General features: G+C 40.6%; 1 protein-coding gene across 2 annotated transcripts in view; it reads right to left on the reverse strand.

Moving 5' to 3' along the window:
* Positions 1–12,325: 12,325 nt before the first annotated feature.
* Positions 12,326–17,351, reverse strand: part of ADGRE1 (adhesion G protein-coupled receptor E1) — a 47,183-nt gene continuing 42,157 nt past the window's right edge. Inside the window, exons 19-21 of one of the 2 annotated variants that reach the window (XM_004771619.3) lie at positions 14,810–14,978; positions 14,592–14,696; positions 12,326–12,805 (exon numbers count right to left, since the gene is read on the reverse strand). In XM_004771619.3, the coding sequence (XP_004771676.2) occupies positions 12,800–12,805; positions 14,592–14,696; positions 14,810–14,978 (280 nt within the window). In that variant the 3' untranslated portion in view covers positions 12,326–12,799. The remainder of the gene's footprint in view (positions 12,806–14,591; positions 14,697–14,809; positions 14,979–17,351) is intronic. The other variant, XR_006608226.1, reaches the window with a different exon arrangement.

The following is a 17,351-nucleotide window of genomic DNA, read 5'->3' on the forward strand; positions in this document are numbered from 1 at the left end:
CCCCTCCAACAAAACCCTAGTTTAGCAAGTCCAAACACGCACCTAGTGATTTGCTCCTTATCTTAGTTTTGTTGCATTCATGAGGCATAGCTTTATTATCCCTACCACAAATATTTTCCTTTTTTGGTGTCCCACTTATCTTATAAATGCATTAGAGTCAGTGCAATGAAATATTCAAATAATCACTTAGATAGGGTATGCAGGCAGTTAGTCCTTCCATGTGAGACTCAAAATATTCGTTCCAGGTGTACTCAAAATGTTTCTTTGAATGATAAATGAAAGATGGTGTAAGCCTATCACTGTCAGCTGAGCTGAAGTTAAAACTGTCTGAATGTTAAACTGAAATTCCTGAATCCATGGGAAATCCCTGAAATTTTAAGCATTTCATGCACTCACAGCCCGTTTTCTACAAATGACAGAATATTTGCCCAAACAGATGAGAGAACTCCCCCATCTTGTTGTGTTGTCCTTCTGTGCTGACTGTAGACTTGACTATGTGGCTGGCTTTGGCCACTGGATCAGCAGCTAACAGGATGGAAACAGAGATTTGAAAAGTTCTTGCACATCGGGGCTTGCCCTCTCTTGCTGCACTTGAAACCTCAAGATCACAATGTGGATGAACCCAAGTGGGTCTACTGGAGGATGAGAGACCATGTGGGAGAGAGCTAAATCTCCCTAATCAACAATCCACCACTCTGGTTGTCAACCTTCCAGATGAGCAGTGAGAATATGCTAGACCATCTGGCAACCAGCTAACCCACCAACTAACCGCAAATGCATGGATGAGCTCATCAGAGACCAGCAGGGCTAGACTAGACCAGAAGGAAAGTAAAACCGACCTGCAAAATCATGAACAAAATAATATAGTTGTTATTTTAAAGAAATGAAATTTGGGGGTGGTTTGTTACCCAAGTAAGGTGAACTGATACCCATCACAAAGTGGACTGAAAGAAAATTTTTACACATGTGTTGTCAAGCATGATACCATGGGACTGCCCCTCCTAACCACAGTTGATGGGACCATGGGTTGGTCCATTCGGCACCAACAATGAGGTGGCCCAGGCAGAGAAATCTACCTTAGAGTACTTCTCCGTATTGGATGCTGACTGGCCAATCCATTCAGCTGGTTTCTCTCTTGGAGATATGAACGCAAAACCTCAGAGAGAGACACAGATAAACAGTAGAGTGGTCCCTGAGACAATGAACAAGCTGAGAAATAACAAAAGCAGAAACCATCAGAAGGAACAATCCATTGGTGATCTTCTTCTTTAACTCCTACTTGCTCATCTCTCCTTGATGGAGCAGGAGACTGTCACTGTCACCATAGCAGAAGCCCGGTCAGTTAGGGTTAGGGTTTGAAAATCCAAGAAAGCAAATGCCCAATCTAAGGAACAGTTCAGTAGGGTATGGTTGCTTTTCAAACTTTCCTAGCTTGTAACAATTCATTTTGGGTTATGGTGAAAGAATCTGTTTTCCATCCTTCTCCACTCGGCTCTGTGCACTGGGAGGCTGTCCTATATGGACTGCATTATCAGGCTTCCCTTGCGCTCTCGCTTCTACCCTTTTTTGACCAGTGGTAGCTGTGGAAGGAAGGTGTAAAGCTGGAGGAGAGAGAGATGGGGATATTCATTTCCCAAGCTCCTCCTTCCCTGCAATGCCTGCACATTTGGGCAATGGTTAGATTCTTCTGTCACGGGTTAAGGCATCCCAGGTTCCTATACTTATTCCATCCCCTTGCCCCTTTAAGACAAAGACTGATAAGAGTGACCCCTATTGCTACTCCCTCCCTCCCCTTTCCCCATCCTTTCTTGGTTTCCCTTAGCTCTGCTGTGATATTGTGATGTATAATAAGAAATATATATTTGGCATTCATCCTGCTTCTGTCACAGAGCTCCTAAAACCCTTGGAATTTCCTAGCACTAAGGGCAATGGGAGCATCTTTTGTTACAATATGTGGTCTCTTGTGACATTGGAGGACAGTAGTATCACAAGACAATGAAATGGGTAACGAGCCCCTTTTCATCACAGCTGGGTTTATGTTAACTTTTGGAAAACACCTAAGGATGGGGATTGGTTGCCAGGGGGAACCAACGAGATATGGAGGGTTGGAACTTTCAGTGCCCTCCCAACTTCCTGAGCCCCTTCCCCACACTTGAGCCTGTGCGTCTCTTCTATCTGGCTGCTCCTGAGTTATATCCTTTCATAACAAACCAGTAATCTAGTAAGTAAGAGGTTTCTCTGAGTTCTGTGAGCCACCTTAGCAAATTAATAAAACTCCAAGGGGAAATTGTGATCACCCGGCTTTTCTGGCTTTAGAGGTGGGGCAGGGGCAGTTTTGTGGGACTGAGCCTTTTTCTTATGGAATCTGACACTATGCTAGTTCCAGGTAGATGGCATCACGATGGAGTTGAATTGTAGAGCACCCAGCTGATGTTGGTGTCTCATTTAGGGTGAGGTAAAAACTTCACTCACACACTAGAATTGGGTTCAATTAGCCTTGAACCCAATTTTTTTTTTTTTTTTTGCCTCCCCACACCTGTATAAATAGTCTCTTTGTTAAACCCTCTTCATTTAACTCCTTTGGCTGAGCCAGCTGCTTTTCACCAAGCTGCCAGGCAAAACACACCCTGGCACTTACACTGGCTCTACCCATTCTAACCAGAAGCCAAGCCTTTCTTATCAACTGTCATGCAAGAGGAAACCACGTTTCAAGAAAAGAAGGAAACACAAAACACAAACACCACTTCCTCTTTTGCTTGTCATTTAACCATTGCTTTTTTTTTTTTTTTTTTTTTTTTAGTTTTAAAGATTTTATTTATTTATTGGAGAGAGAGAGAGAGCGAGCGAGAGAGAGCATGAGTGGGGGAGGGGCAGGAGGAGAAGAAGAGAATCTCCAGCAGATGCCACACTGAGTGCAGAGCTAATGCAGGGCTCGATTTCATAACCCTGAGATTATAACCTGAGCAGATACCAAGAGTCCAACGCTCAAGTGACTGAGCCACCCAGAGACCCCTATTTTTTTAAAAGTTATTTATTTTTTTTTACAGTAGGCTCCAGGCCCAACATGGAACTCAAACTCAGGTCCCTGAGGCTAAGAGTCTCCTGCTCTGCCAACTAAGCCAGCCAGGTGCGCCTTTTTGCTTTCATTTAAAGACAGTTGCTTCTATAGGGCACCTGGGTGGATCAGTGGACTGAGTGGCTGACTCTTGATTTTGGCCCATGTCATGATCTCAGGGTCCTGAGATGAGCCCTGCCACTGGCTCCACACTGAGCACAAGTTTCTTGAGATTCTCTCTCTGCCTCTGCTCCTCCCCCACCACCACCACCCCCAGCTCTTCCTCTCTCTAAAAAGACAAAGAAACCGTTGTTTCTCAGCAAACTTCCCACACTTTGAAATGGCGGTGTTCCATAGAAGCATCGACTGGAAATGGAAAATATAGTGAAAGCGTTCTACCCTGTAGAAACAGGATGCAAGAACCAAGCAGAGCCCAGTATTTATGCCCTATCAGAACAGCAGTCTAGACTTAATACTAAAACAGTACAAGTCAGCATCTGGTTCTCTGGAAATCAACTGAACCTTGCCCTTGGAACATACAGTTGACCCACAATTACAGGTCGACTTGCACATGGATATCTATCTATCTAGATAGATAGATATACTGTCCAGTACTGTAAATGTATTTTCCTTATGATTTTCTTAACATTTTCTTTTCTCTAGCTCACTTTACTACAAATAAGAATGCAGTCTATGATGTATATAATATACAAAATATGTAGTAATTGTTTATTTTATCGGTATAGCCTCCAATCAACAATAGGTTGTTAATAGTTAAGTTTTTGGAGTCAAAAGAAAGGATTGGATTTTTGACCGTGTGACACATCAGTGCCTCTAACCTCCTGAGCCAAAATCAAAAGCCAGATGCTCAACCAACTGAACTACCCACGTGCCCCATTGTTCTCACTGTTCTAAGATCCTTCAAACTATACACTTTTAAAGTGGTTGAAATGGTGAATTTTATGTTGTATGACTTTAATCTCAATAACATATAAAGAAATAAAGAAACTACTGGTCTCATTCAAGTTTAAACAGGTGCATGGTTGACCTGCTTGGATGTCGGCAAACTCATATTCCTTACCCAGTGGATTTTGTCGGAACTTATTTTCTGTGAAATCCAGACAACTTTGGCCTTTTGTTTTATCTTTACGGTGGTCATGTAGTGATCACAATGTGTGGGAGAGGAGGAGGTGTTGTAATTCATGCAAAAAAATATATAAATATCAATACCCCAAATTTTATAACTGAAGCTTTCTAAATTTTTTTGCATTTTATATAGAAATAAAATCACAGGATAAGCTGAGGAGGTCTCAGAATTACATGTGATGCTCTTGAGAAAATTTCATCATGGACTAGGCGTAAGAAACTGTAATTGTTAAGGGTTGGTGTACTAGCTCATGGAGCTGTGGTCTTCATTCAAGGGGCAGACAGCCTGTGGTGACCTACAGGAAAGGAGCTGACAGAGCAAATACTTTGACCTCATTCTCCTCCTTTTTTCTGATATCCTGTTGGTGTTTCCCATTGGCTAAAACCAACAGGAAGCCAGAGGCCAAGGAAGTTTACTGTTATACTCCAAAGATGTCAGCATTCCAGACAGACAACTTGATGCATTAGAAGGAGTCAACAGAAGGCAGCCAGCCCACTCAGAAAAACAAGTTAAAAAAATAAATCTCAAAAGTTTGATGCACTGAAAAGATGTCCACTGTGACAAAAGCAAAAATAAAGATTTCAAATATTTCACTTTCTTGTTTATTGAGTCTCCCCCTACCATTAGAACATAAGTCCCATGAAAGGAAAGACAGTGTGTGTGTCTTTCTTTGTAACCCAGCCCCAGTTTCTGGACAGTAGAGACTTAATAAATATTCATAAGATAGATAAATGACTTTGTGCAAATTCTTTAACATCTCCAAAACTCCTGAGTTTTCTTATCTACTTGTTGCTGGGTGTTTTGGCTGGGCAAGAGGTAGAGTTGAGATGCTTTTGGCAAACAATCAGGATGTACCCTTACAATGCTTCTAAAACACCTACCTGCATGAGTTGATATTCATGGAAGTTTTGGGAAGAAACCATGGGGGAAAAAAAAGAGAGAAGACAAAAAGGTAGAGAGAGTTTGTGTGTCCAGCAAGCAGACCTGTGTGGCTACATGGAGGTCCCTTAAGGGAAGGGATAGATGAGAGATGGTACCACATTTGGGAGTCAGAAGTGACTCTGTGCCCAAGTACAGCAGCTCCGGGGACCAGGACACAATGGCAGTTCCACACTGGAGACAGAACCTATTGCCTACAGCACAAGTCAGGAGGAGTCTCGGCATTCTGTGGACTGGACCTGGCCATGGGTAAGGATCACTGTGCTGGGTGGAACAGATGCTTGGGGAAAGCCTATGAGGAACTTGGACAAAGATCAAAGTCAAGATGGGAGAAACACATTCAGAGCAGAGACCGGAGTCTACTTCATCAGCACTCACAAATTCCTGAGAAAGGGGTTTCCTGAGAAGTAAGAAAGAAGAAGAAACACCATCTGAGATCCTATGGTCAAAAACTAGATTTGTAAATTGAGTAAGCCCACACTTGTAGCAAAGACAGATGCAGCTTGAAGGTGTCAAATCACACACAGTGGATAATTTCATCAAACTTAGGAATTATTCATGAAATAAGGCCATAGAAATGAGACATTACAAAGATTAATACCGATTTTAAAGGGATGTAACATTCAGGGAGAAAAGTGGTAAGTCCTCTCGTGCGTTGTACATTATAGGATTTCAAAAAAAAAGATGTTCCCCTCCCAGGGTAAGCATTAGAAATGTCTCCTTCTGAAGCTTTTAATTTTCTTTTTAAAAGATGAAAGTAGTTGATTAAAAGTATATTTGGAAATACAAACACCATTACATTCTAGACTCAATAAAGCCAAATAATAATGGTAAATAATCCCTAAGATTGTCAAGAGGAAATTCTTATCCTAATGTCTAAGAAGCATCATTTGAAACAAACTTTTTAAAATGCAGTTCAAAATCTCATTACAATGAGCAGGTAAGCAGTATCTAAGTGATTAACACAATGTTCTTTTTCATATTTAATGGTCATGGGAATGGGGAGAAGTAGTCAATATTGTTGATGTCTTCTGTTAAAGCTCTTTTCGGTCCAGCTGTCCCTTCAGCAGATTGGCCCCAGCTGAATAAGAGCTGCAACACACCTCCCCCATACCACGAGGGCAGCACCGTGTCGTAACTGACTGACACGGGTATGAAACCTGCCTCAAAGGGGGGCAGACACTGAGGTACAATCCAGAGCTCACCGTGGGATCTGGCTGAACCCACATCCTTCTTCTACCACATCCTGCCTCCCTTACCTTCTCTTTGCTCAGAACATTCCCTCAATAAATCATGAGCTCCAAAATCCCTGTCTCAGGCTCTGCCTTTAGGGAAACTGCCCTAACTACCCATTTTCATTTTGGAAATAGTAGTATTTGTAATGGAATTATCATGGAGTTGTGCTTGGAAATGGAAAAGGACCCTGTTTCAGTCGCTGGGCAAGAGCAGGAGATGATTTGGAAAACCGGGAGAACATGTCCTTCAGAGGGAAGAATATCAGAACCCTGTCCTATTACTGTGCAGCAGACTGGTACAACACTTTCTTGATGCATTCATTCCACAAACGTTATAGATTCCATGTGTGAGCCCAGTCTTCTGCTGGTCATAGGCATACAGAGACAAATGAAGACAAAACACAAGAACATCTGATTATAATTCAACATGCTGAGTATTACAAATAAAAGGTTGATAGCTTTAGACACAATGGAATGGAAAGTTAAGACAAGGAGGTGACCAGATGACTCAGAACCGATAATGGAAAGCTTCTCTTGAGTACACATTACTCTTGAGTAATTTGAAGTTTAGAAAGTTTTGACAGCTGTGGTAGAGTTACGTGTTTCTGCAACCAGACATTAAACAAGACATACAAGCTTCTCCCCATTCACAACCTATCACTGGTCTCAAAAGCATTTAAATTGTAGAGTGTTTGAAATTTAGCTCACAGTGTCCCTTACAGCATTGTTTACACTGAAAAGTTGGAGATGACATAACTCAGATTAAATACATTATAACACATGTATACCACAGACCACCATGCAGCCATGAAAGCAGAACAAGTTTCAAAAGGTTTGAGAAGTTGAAAAAAATGTTCATCTGACAAGAGCAAAAATAAATAAATAAATAATAATAATAATAATACAGATCTCAGAATAGTATAGGTATACCTGCTCTAGGTCATCTTCAGGTGACACGAGACATCCGTCATTGTCACACTCTAGTTTTCGCTTTACATGTAAAGCAGGTGCAACTAGCACAGTGTTACCAATAATTGGTTTTAGGCAAAGGGTGCCAAGGAGATTGTCCTACTTCCTGAAGAACTAGTGTAAATCTGCCCCCAAAAGGTCATGATCAGGGCCAGCACAAGGGTAGGGAGAAGAAAGCACCCACCTCAGGCACAATAGAAAAAGAGGCAATCCCTTGAGTAATCAAGATAAATACTATGTCAATGCAACATTTCAAAACATCAAAAATCAATGCAAGAAGATGCATGATAAACCCAACATCCGAAATGCCCGGGACTATGCCAGGTCATCATTTTTTTTCCCCGTGGCAAAAAAGAAAAATGTGTACCCTTATATATATTTTCTTAATGTACTTTTAATTTTTTAATTTTTTTTTTAAATTTAATTTTATTTTTTTAGTGTTCCAAGATTCATTGTTTATGCACCACTCCCAGTGCTCCATGCAATACGTGCCCCTCCTTAATACCCACCACCAGGATTACCCAACTCCCCACCTGCCTCCCCTCCAAACCCTCAGTTTGTTTCTCAGAGTCTGGTCTCTCATGCTTCTCTCCCCCTCCAATTTCCCCCAATTCACTTTTCTTTCCTTCTCCCAATGTTCTCTATGTTATTCCTTATGCTCCACAAATAAACGAAAGCATATGATAATTGACTCTCCCTGCTTGACTTATTTCACAGCATAATCCCCTCCAGTCCCATCCATGTTGATACAAAAGTTGGGTATTCATCCTTTCTGATGGAGGCATCATACTCCATAGTGTATATGGACAATTTATCCATTTTATCCATTAATTTATCCATTTATCTAAATTATCCATTAATGTACTTTTTAAGACTGAATTTTTTTTCTAGAACTCGATTTTGAAAATATTATTGAGTTTACTGCCATCAAAACCAAGAAAGTAAAATTTTAATAAATTCTGATTTGGGGAAAAAATAAGATATTTAAACTTGAAATGTTTTCAGTTCTAATTTCCTTTACTTCAATTTTTCAACATTCTTTCAATTATTATAATGTTCTGGGGAAAGCACATTGTAGGCGGTCAAGAAATATTCCTTGATTGAATGGATCTTTATATTTATAGGATTGGAGAATGATGGAGTGTTTATTTTGAGTCCCTTTTCTCCCTCTAGTAGAGGCACTGGAGGTGGCGGGGGAAAGGGCCATACAGAAGGTAGCTTGATGTTTAGAGTAAGAAAAATTCTTGTTGTGGAGGCTACAGCCTTTACTTACCTTAGAAATATAGAGTTCCTGGGGCATCTGGGTGACTCAGTGGGTTAAGCCTCTGCCTTCGGCTCAGGTCATGATCTCGGGGTCCTGAGATCAAGCCCCACATCGGGCTCTCTGCCTACCTTTCTACCTACTTGTGATCTCTGTCTGTCAAATAAATAAATAAAATCTTAAAAAAAAAAATCATCTGACTCTTGGTTTCAGCTCAAGTCATGATCTCAGGGTCATGAGATTGAGCCCCAAGTCAGGCTCTGTGGTGAGTGTGGAGCTTGCTTAAGATTCTCTGTCTTTCTCTGCCCCTCCCCCTACTTTCTCTCTCTCTAAAAAAATAAAAAACAAATTAAAAATGAGAGCACATGTCCCCTTAAATATATATAGAAAGAGATATAGATATAATTATATGGTTCCTTAAGGCCACTGTATTTTTGACCCACAGGTAACATCATCATTAAGACAAGCCTTTGTGTAAGTCTTCTATCAGGAAGAAGTTTAAGCATTACAAATTTATAGATCCTGATAGCTAAGAGAAAATGAAAACCCCAGTCCTTCTTTTCATATGTACCAAATTGTTGCAATTAAATACAAGATGTTGATAATCCATTGGTTACTCTATCAGTTAGTAAAGACCCGCAAAGAATACTTCTGAGTAAATCACTCTTGAAGCTCACTGCCTTAAAACAGGGATACTTGATTGCTGCTCCTCGGTCTCTGAGTTGGCTGGGTTGGGCAGCAGGGCCACACTAGCTGGGCTTGCTCACCTGACTGCGGCCAGCTATAGGTCCAACAGGTTGCCGACGGAGGACAGCCTCAGCTGGTACAATGCGGTGACATGGCTGTCCCCCATGTTTCTCACACCACTCCGGCAAGGTAGCTGGGTGGGGTCTCAGGGTGGAGGCAAGGATGCGAGGGCAAGTAAAACTAACCTTGTAAGGGGCAAGGAGACATGCACACCCAATTGTGAAACCCTCTGTCTTTGAGTCATTCTACTGACCAAAGCATGTCTCAAGGCCAAGCCTGAGTGAGAGCAATAAGAGGTCACAAAGTGTCAGGGAAGGGGTGTAGAGAGTTGGAAGTCCCCTCTTGAGGCCACCGATGCAATCAATCTACCACAACTTGTGATGGGTAGGAGCCATGCCGTCTTTTGTCACCATTCCTTAGAACTGTGGCTTCGTATTGAACTCTCTGCACAAGCAAAACACTGAGAACCAAGCTATCATAAGTGAACTCGTGGGTCAGCTTCCCTCTCAGGCTGTGGCTGCCACAAATAACAGACTGAGCCTCCATCAATCAAGTGTAATGTTGTCCTCCAACTGTCTAACCCAGGATCATTACTGAGCTAACTGAATCCATCTTAGGTGGTAAGCTGACCCATAGTAAATGTTTTTTCTTTCTTCTGTATCCCCAAACTAAGAATTCCTGGGGTGAAAGGAAGAAATGGAGAAAGAGAGGCACAGGGTCTGGAAGAGGAGGTCTGTGATCAAGAACCCACAGCCTAGCTCAGTCACCGATGGCTGTGTGATGCTGGGAAAGTTACCTAACCTCTCTGAGCCTCCGTTTCCTCATCCTCAAAATGGAGAGTAATCTTTCATTTACTAATTCATTCAATGTATTTATGGAGAATCCCCTAGATACAATTCCCTGTACTTGTAGAGCTCACAGTCTACACTGGAGATGCCTAAGAAAAAGAGAAGTTATAATGCAGGGTTAGAAAGCATGAAGCCCTTAGGGACACACACAGGAACATCTAATGCTACTTCAGGAGATTCAAGGAATGCTCCCTGGTGGAAGTGATGACTACTCAAGAAAAGGTAAAAATCAGTTGGATTTTGAGGAAAGGTATCCTAGGAGGAGGGAATGGCAGATGCAAAGTCCAAAAGTCAAGAAGATATTTTCCTTTCTGGTTTTAAACATGAGCTCTGGGGTCACCTGGGTGGCTCACTGGGTTAATGACAAGTTCTGACTCAAATAAGAAAGGCAAGATAAATTTTGTTCCTCAGTTTCTTTTTTTAATTTTAATACAAGGAAGCGAGAGACTTTATTGACTTTTAATTCTTTTGCACGCCAAGGTATTTGGATTTTAACCAGCAGGGGGATACGTTTTAGACTTTAATTCTCTCTAGAATTTGATAACAGGTGGAGCAAGTATTCCACTAAGTTGAGCTGTCCTAGCAAGACTGTGCTTTATATTTTGGCCACCATTCTATCCTAAAATTGCACTTCAATGATCGGCCAATCCTCTATTTGAAAGACATGATTGGTTGTAATACTTGTGATCACCTTGGGCTGTGTGGTTGGACAGTGAATAGGCTGGGTCTGTCCTACCTTGGTGAGGGTAACTGGACTGACGGAGTGAAGGAGGAAGAAGTTCCAAAGGGAAATCTGAATTGAACTTCTCTCTGTTAGACCTCTTCTGCCAGAATATGAACTTCTGGAGCAAAATCACATAGAGAGATTTTGTTTAATGTGACAATATACTGGGCAGAGATAAAGTATAATCTCTACAGGATACAGCAAGAACTGAGCAAGAACTCAGAAGGTTCCCACAAACTATATTAATTGTATTCTTCTTATTCTGTCACAGTCCTAGGAATGATAAGAGATCCTTTGTGACCATAGCAGACCAGAAAAAATATTTTAAAAAAAATTAAATTAGGGGCGCCTGGGTGGCTCAGTGGGTTAGGCCTCTGCCTTCGGCCCAGGTCATGATCCCGGGGTCCTGGGATCGAGCCCCACATCAGGCTCTCTCCTTGGCGGGGAGCTTGCTTCTCCCTCTCTCTCTCTCTCTGCCTGCCTCTCTGCCTACTTGTGACCTCTCTGTCTCTCTCTGTCAAATAAACAAATTAAAAAAAAATTAAATTAAATTTAAATTTTAAAAATTAAATTAATTTAAAAAAATTAAAAATTATGTCACAAAAACAAAACAAAACACCAAAATAAAGACAAGCTCTGCTACCAGCATGACACACAGAAGAATATTCCAGAGGATTCTAGAACATTCATTCCTGTGTACAGCACACATCTCCTGGGGCTCTCATAAAAATTCAAGTTCTGGTTCAGCCATTATAGGGTGGGGCCTGAGATCCTACTTTCCTAACAAGGTGATGCTGATACTTCTGGTCCGTGGACCACACTTTAAGTAGAAAGACAGAAGGGAAGATATATGCATTTTATTGTTCCAATTTTAGTGTATGTGCTGCCGAAGCAAGCACAGAGGATATCTTCATTTTTAAAGTTTCATCTCCCTCTACTCTCCCTGGCAATCAAGATTTCATGCAGGATGGAGGGCTAGGTCGGATGGTGATGACTTTGTGAGCAGGGTGAACCTTAGCCAAGTCCTAAGAGAGTTTCTGGAAGGAAGAGATGTTGTTTCCCTGAAAGGTCCCAGGAAACCAAAACACTTTCCAAAGGGTGTAGTCATCAAGCATTGCCAGTCTCCATGAAATGCTGGGATTCTGCTCCATCCAGCACTCCTACTCACCCACATAACTGTTTTTTCATTACTATTATTTTTAATTTGTCAGAGAGAGAGAGAGAGAGCACAAGCAAGCAGAGTGGCAGGCAGAGGCAGAGAGAGAAGCAGGCTCCCTGCTGAGCAAGGAGCCCAATGCGTGACTTGATCCCAGGACCCCGGGATCATGACCTGAGCCAGAGGCAGCCGCATAACCAACTGAGCCATCCAGGCGTCCCCCACATAACTTTTTTTTTAAGTGTTTGCACAAAAAAAAGTCCATTTTTTATTTTTATTCATCCACTAGGGCCATCATTACTATTTTACTGACCATTTCTTTAAAAGCAAGAGGAGACTTTGTCAAAGAGTAAGTCAGTGAGTCATACAACAAATCACTTATTGAGGGCTGCTCTGTGTCAGGCTCACGAGAGGTGCTGGAAAGGCATGCTTGTGGCCATGCACCAACAAACTTAGGAGAAACCAAAATGGCAACCAGGTAAGCTAGGTATTGCCATTGCAGTGGGATCTGTTACTTCCACAAAATTCTAGAAACTCAAAGAGCAGAACACGGAAGATGAACTGATCATCTGGGGCAAAAGTTCTTGTTTTCCAGAGCATTCTGGGGCTGGAAGATCCTGCTTCTGTGCCTTAAGCTGTGCCTTTCAAAGTAGGCTCCTGTAGGCACCTGCTTTCCTCAAATGTTGCTTCACGGCATATTTGAAAGTAAGAAAGAACTTTATCCCTATAAGAGAGAAATCAGAATTAGAACCAACAGGATTATTACAAATGAGATTCCATGGATCTTATAAATACAGAGAGAGAAATACATCAACAAACACCAGAAAGATAAATACTAAAATGTTAACAGTGATGGTCTCTAGTGAGCAGTGTGTTTGTCTGTAGTGCCACAGGCACTAATGGCAAACTTGAAAGCTGTTCTCACTTCTTCACTGTGGATAGCATCCACTCTAGAAGCAAAAAAGCCAAATACTTGTTTGTCAAATTCCTTTGTAACAATGTGTCATCACATGATACAGTTCTGACAAACTAAGTGAATAGGAAATCCACTGAGGGGTTTCTGGGAAAGCTTTTGTTTCCTGGGAAAGGGAGAAAGCTTCACCACTTCTGCACCATCCCTCTTGCCTTCAACATGGTCGTGATGTCAGGAGCTATGGCAGCCATCTCGCAACCATGAAAACTGAAAAGTAGGGAAAACCTACATCCTTTACAACATTCCTGAGCAACAGAACCAATAGCAGCAACAGCTAACTCTGAGCTTCTATTCTTGCAGGAAAAAAAGGAGAAGAAGAATTTCCTATTTAATTAAACCACTGAATCTTAGTTACTTGTGTTTGGAATAAATCAGTGAAAGTATAAAAAATCCTAATCAGGGATAGAGGAGCCATTGTGTAGAGCAAAGTTTTACAACTCTGCAAATTTTATTTATTTAATTTTTGTTCATTCATTTATTTTTTTTTAATTTAAGTATGATGAGTACTGGGTGTTATTCTCAACTAATGAATCTGTTAAACATTATATCAAACCTAATTATGTACTATAGCTTGGCTAACTGAATTTAAATACAACTCTAAATTTTGAATAGAGATGATAGCAATGCAAAATTATGTGGAATGAGGTGGAAAAAAATGTTTTGCCTCCATTTGCACATTTGTTTCAATGTCTGTGAAACTAAATATGTTTAGTATAATTCATGTAATTCATATGTTAATATATATTTAATTCATGTTAAATACATAATATAAAATTTTATGTATTATATATAATTATGTACTAATTATATAACTTTATAATTATATATATATAATTCTAATATCTATATATCTATATCTATCTATCTATATATAAAATTATCAACAAGAGAACCTGGCAGATGTTTTAACTGGCTCAGAAAAGAATGCAAAGTATAGACATGTGTATATATTACATAATACATATATAATATATACTATATATCATTTATACAAAATATATAGAACATTACATGATTTGTATATAATGTATGCAATATATAAGATATCTATGATACATGTTACACAATATATTGTATATATTACATAATATATGTATCTGTTCTGCACATTCTCTTTTGAGCCAGGTTAACATTCACCTCACTCCCTCACTGATTAATGAGTAGAATAAAATATTTAATGTATGCTCACATTCTATCTGAGTGAGTCATGATTCTATCTTGTTTAGCTCACACTTGTTTAGCTCATACTAAGGGGCAAAGCTGGGATTTAGCCCAGGAAGCCTGGCTCCCGAACCCCAACTCTTGAACACAACACTTTAGCAAATGTGCTAATATACATGGACACATTTAGCTCACAGAACCAATAGCAGCAACAGCTAACTCTGAGCTTCTATTCTTGCAGGAAAAAAAGAAGGAGAAGAAGAAGAATTTCTTATTTAATTAAACCACTGAATCTTAGTGTGCAGTGGCATCTGGTGTTGCTAAGAAGCAGTGTTTCCATCTGAACAGAACCCACATAAAACACACCGTCTCTCACCGTTTTAGAAGTGGAGGGGACGGAAGACAGTAATATCCCTGAGCTCTGGGTCTCAGAGCTGGGTTTGATCTTCTTGGTAATCAATCTCCTGTATTCTTCCCGTACCTGGAGGGAAAAACACATCACAAGAAGCTGAATTATTCCCAGATGCAGGGATGTGAGCTGACACAGGCATGTTCCCCCGAAGACTGGGGCTGGGAAGGGCAAATGCTGTGCACCTGGCGGTTGAGCAGACAGTGAATGATGAAGATGAAGGCCCCCTGCAGGCTGTTGATGATAGTGAAGAGGTAGGCCATGATACTCGCCATGGGTCCAATCTGGAAGAGGCCTAACACCCAGGAGCACCCCAAGATGAAGAGCTGGGCAAAGGCCTTGAGTGTCAGTAACCTAGGGGAGAAGATTTGGAGACAGTAAAGCTCTGGGCAGTGGCTGTTGTCTTCATGGACTGTGCCCCCACCACTCACCCAACACCTGGGTGGAAATAAAGGTGCAGTGGCGTCTCCAAGCCCAGAATCAGGGAAATTGAGTCCCGCTGGCACTTAAAAGGCAGTTGGCCTACAGATACACATGCCACAAGGACGTGTGGACACATATATTTAATGTAATGGTGTTGATAGTGATGAAAATGCTCAAAGGACGTACAGATCAAGAACTGAGCACATGCTAAATGAACGGTGATGTCGTAGGATGAAATACAAGGACGTTTTTTTCTAATTGAAGAAAAACTTGCATAATATAAAACTCACCATTTTATCCACTCAAAGTGCGCAATTCAGTGGCACTTAGCATGCTCCCGATGCTGGGCAAACATCATCCCCAGCCACTTCTAAGACATTTTTATCACCCCAAAAAGAAACCCTACACCTATGAAGGATTCGTTCCCCATTTCCTCCCCAACTAAAACAGCCCCAGTATCCATCTACTTGAGAGGAGATAAACAATATTTGGCCCATCCATACCCTGGGATATAACTCAGCCTTAAGAGGGAATGAAATTCTGATATCAGCTATAATGCAGATGAACTCGGAAGACATTATGTCAGTGAGAGAAGCCAGTCACAGAAGGACACGGAGTATATGATTCCATTTATAGGAAATGTTCAGAATTAGGCACATCTATAGAGACTAAAACCTAAGCCAATTCACAGATGCAGTGGAACGCCAAAGTAGAGATAAATGTGCCTTAAAAACTGATTTTCAGTACTCTTGCTTTCAAAAAAAATAAATAAAAGCAAATAATAAAAACACTTTTACAATTTTATTTATTTATTTGACACAGAGAGAGAGAGATCACAAGTAGGCAGAGAGGCAGGCAGAAGGAGAGGGGAAGCAGGCTCCCCACCAAGCAGAGAGCCTGATGCAGGTCTTGATCCCAGGACCCTAGGATCATGACCCGAGCTGAAGGCAAAGGCTTTAACCCACTGAGCCACCCAGGTGCTCCAATAAAAACATTTTTGAAGATTTTATTTTTAAGTAATCTCTACACCCACATGGGGGTCTAATTCACAGCCCTGAGATCAAGAGCTGCCTGCTCTACTGATTGAGCCAGACCAAGTTGCCCCTTAAAATCATTTTTTTAAATGAGATGAGAATGACCATATGCTATAGGGGTAAAGGTACAGGCTCTGGGTACCTGTGGAAACTGCCTCAGTTTCCTCAAATTGATATAGGGACAATAATGCAATTCCTACAGGGTGGTATTACTTATTCTACAGATTAAATGAGATAACAAAATGCTAAGAGTGCTTACAGTAGTGTCTGGCACAAAAACATTTTTGTTAGTTGTTTTTAGCCGTAAGTATTCATATGAAATCAGATACCTATTATGTGGAAAAATCCCGAAGCTCAGAATATGTATAGTATCTAATTATTTATGTAATAGAAGGAGAGTGTGTATAGAATATCCTGGAAGGAAGCCCAATTCATGTGATAATGGTTGCTTAAGGTGGGAAAGATCTGGGGAACTGGGGGTCAGAGAAGAGAGAAGGAATTGCTTTCCATGTGTTCCCCTTTTCACTGCTTGATTTTTCTTAGCATTGCATGTATTAACTTTGTTTTATAATTTTTGCATCAACTTTTTGAAAAAATTATTTTCTAAAAATTTTTTTCTAAAAATGTTTTTCCAAAAATTTTTCTTAAAAATTATTTAAGATAGATGAGGGATTAGATACTGATAGGAAAATAAGCAAAGGACATCATATGGTTCCTGACAATAAAACCTAGACAATGTCTGACTTTGGTAGGTTCTTAAGATGAAGATTAGTTGAGGGGCGCCTGGGTGGCTCAATCAGTTAAGTGGCTGCCTTTGGCTCAGGTCATGATCTTAGGGTGCTAAGATGGAGCCTCTCTCATCAGACTCCCTGCTTAGGGAGTCTGCTTCTCCCTCCCCCTCTGCCCCTCTCCCCACTGCTTTGTGCCCTCTCTCTCAAATAAATAAATAAAATCTTTTTTTAAAAAAAAAAAGATTAGTTGAGTGATGAAGTTAAGAAACACAAATGGCCTATAAAAGTATGAAAATGTCCCACATCTGTAAGATAAAATAACATATACAGAACTAACATAATATGATAGACTTTTTCACCTATTAAATCAGCAAAAAGACTCAACAAAAATGATACATTCTGGTGTTGGCAAAGCTGTAGGTAAACAAGCACTCTTGCAAATGGAAACAAATTTTCTGGAAAACAATTTGCAATATATATTGAAAGTGTGACAATCCAACCCACCATCTGACTGAAGCAGTTTTATGCCTACTGTTATG

The sequence above is a fragment of the Mustela putorius genome, unplaced genomic scaffold (genome assembly GCF_011764305.1).
Source record: "Mustela putorius furo isolate JIRA1106 unplaced genomic scaffold, ASM1176430v1.1 tig00000095_pilon_pilon_pilon, whole genome shotgun sequence".
Lineage (NCBI taxonomy): Eukaryota > Metazoa > Chordata > Mammalia > Carnivora > Mustelidae > Mustela > Mustela putorius.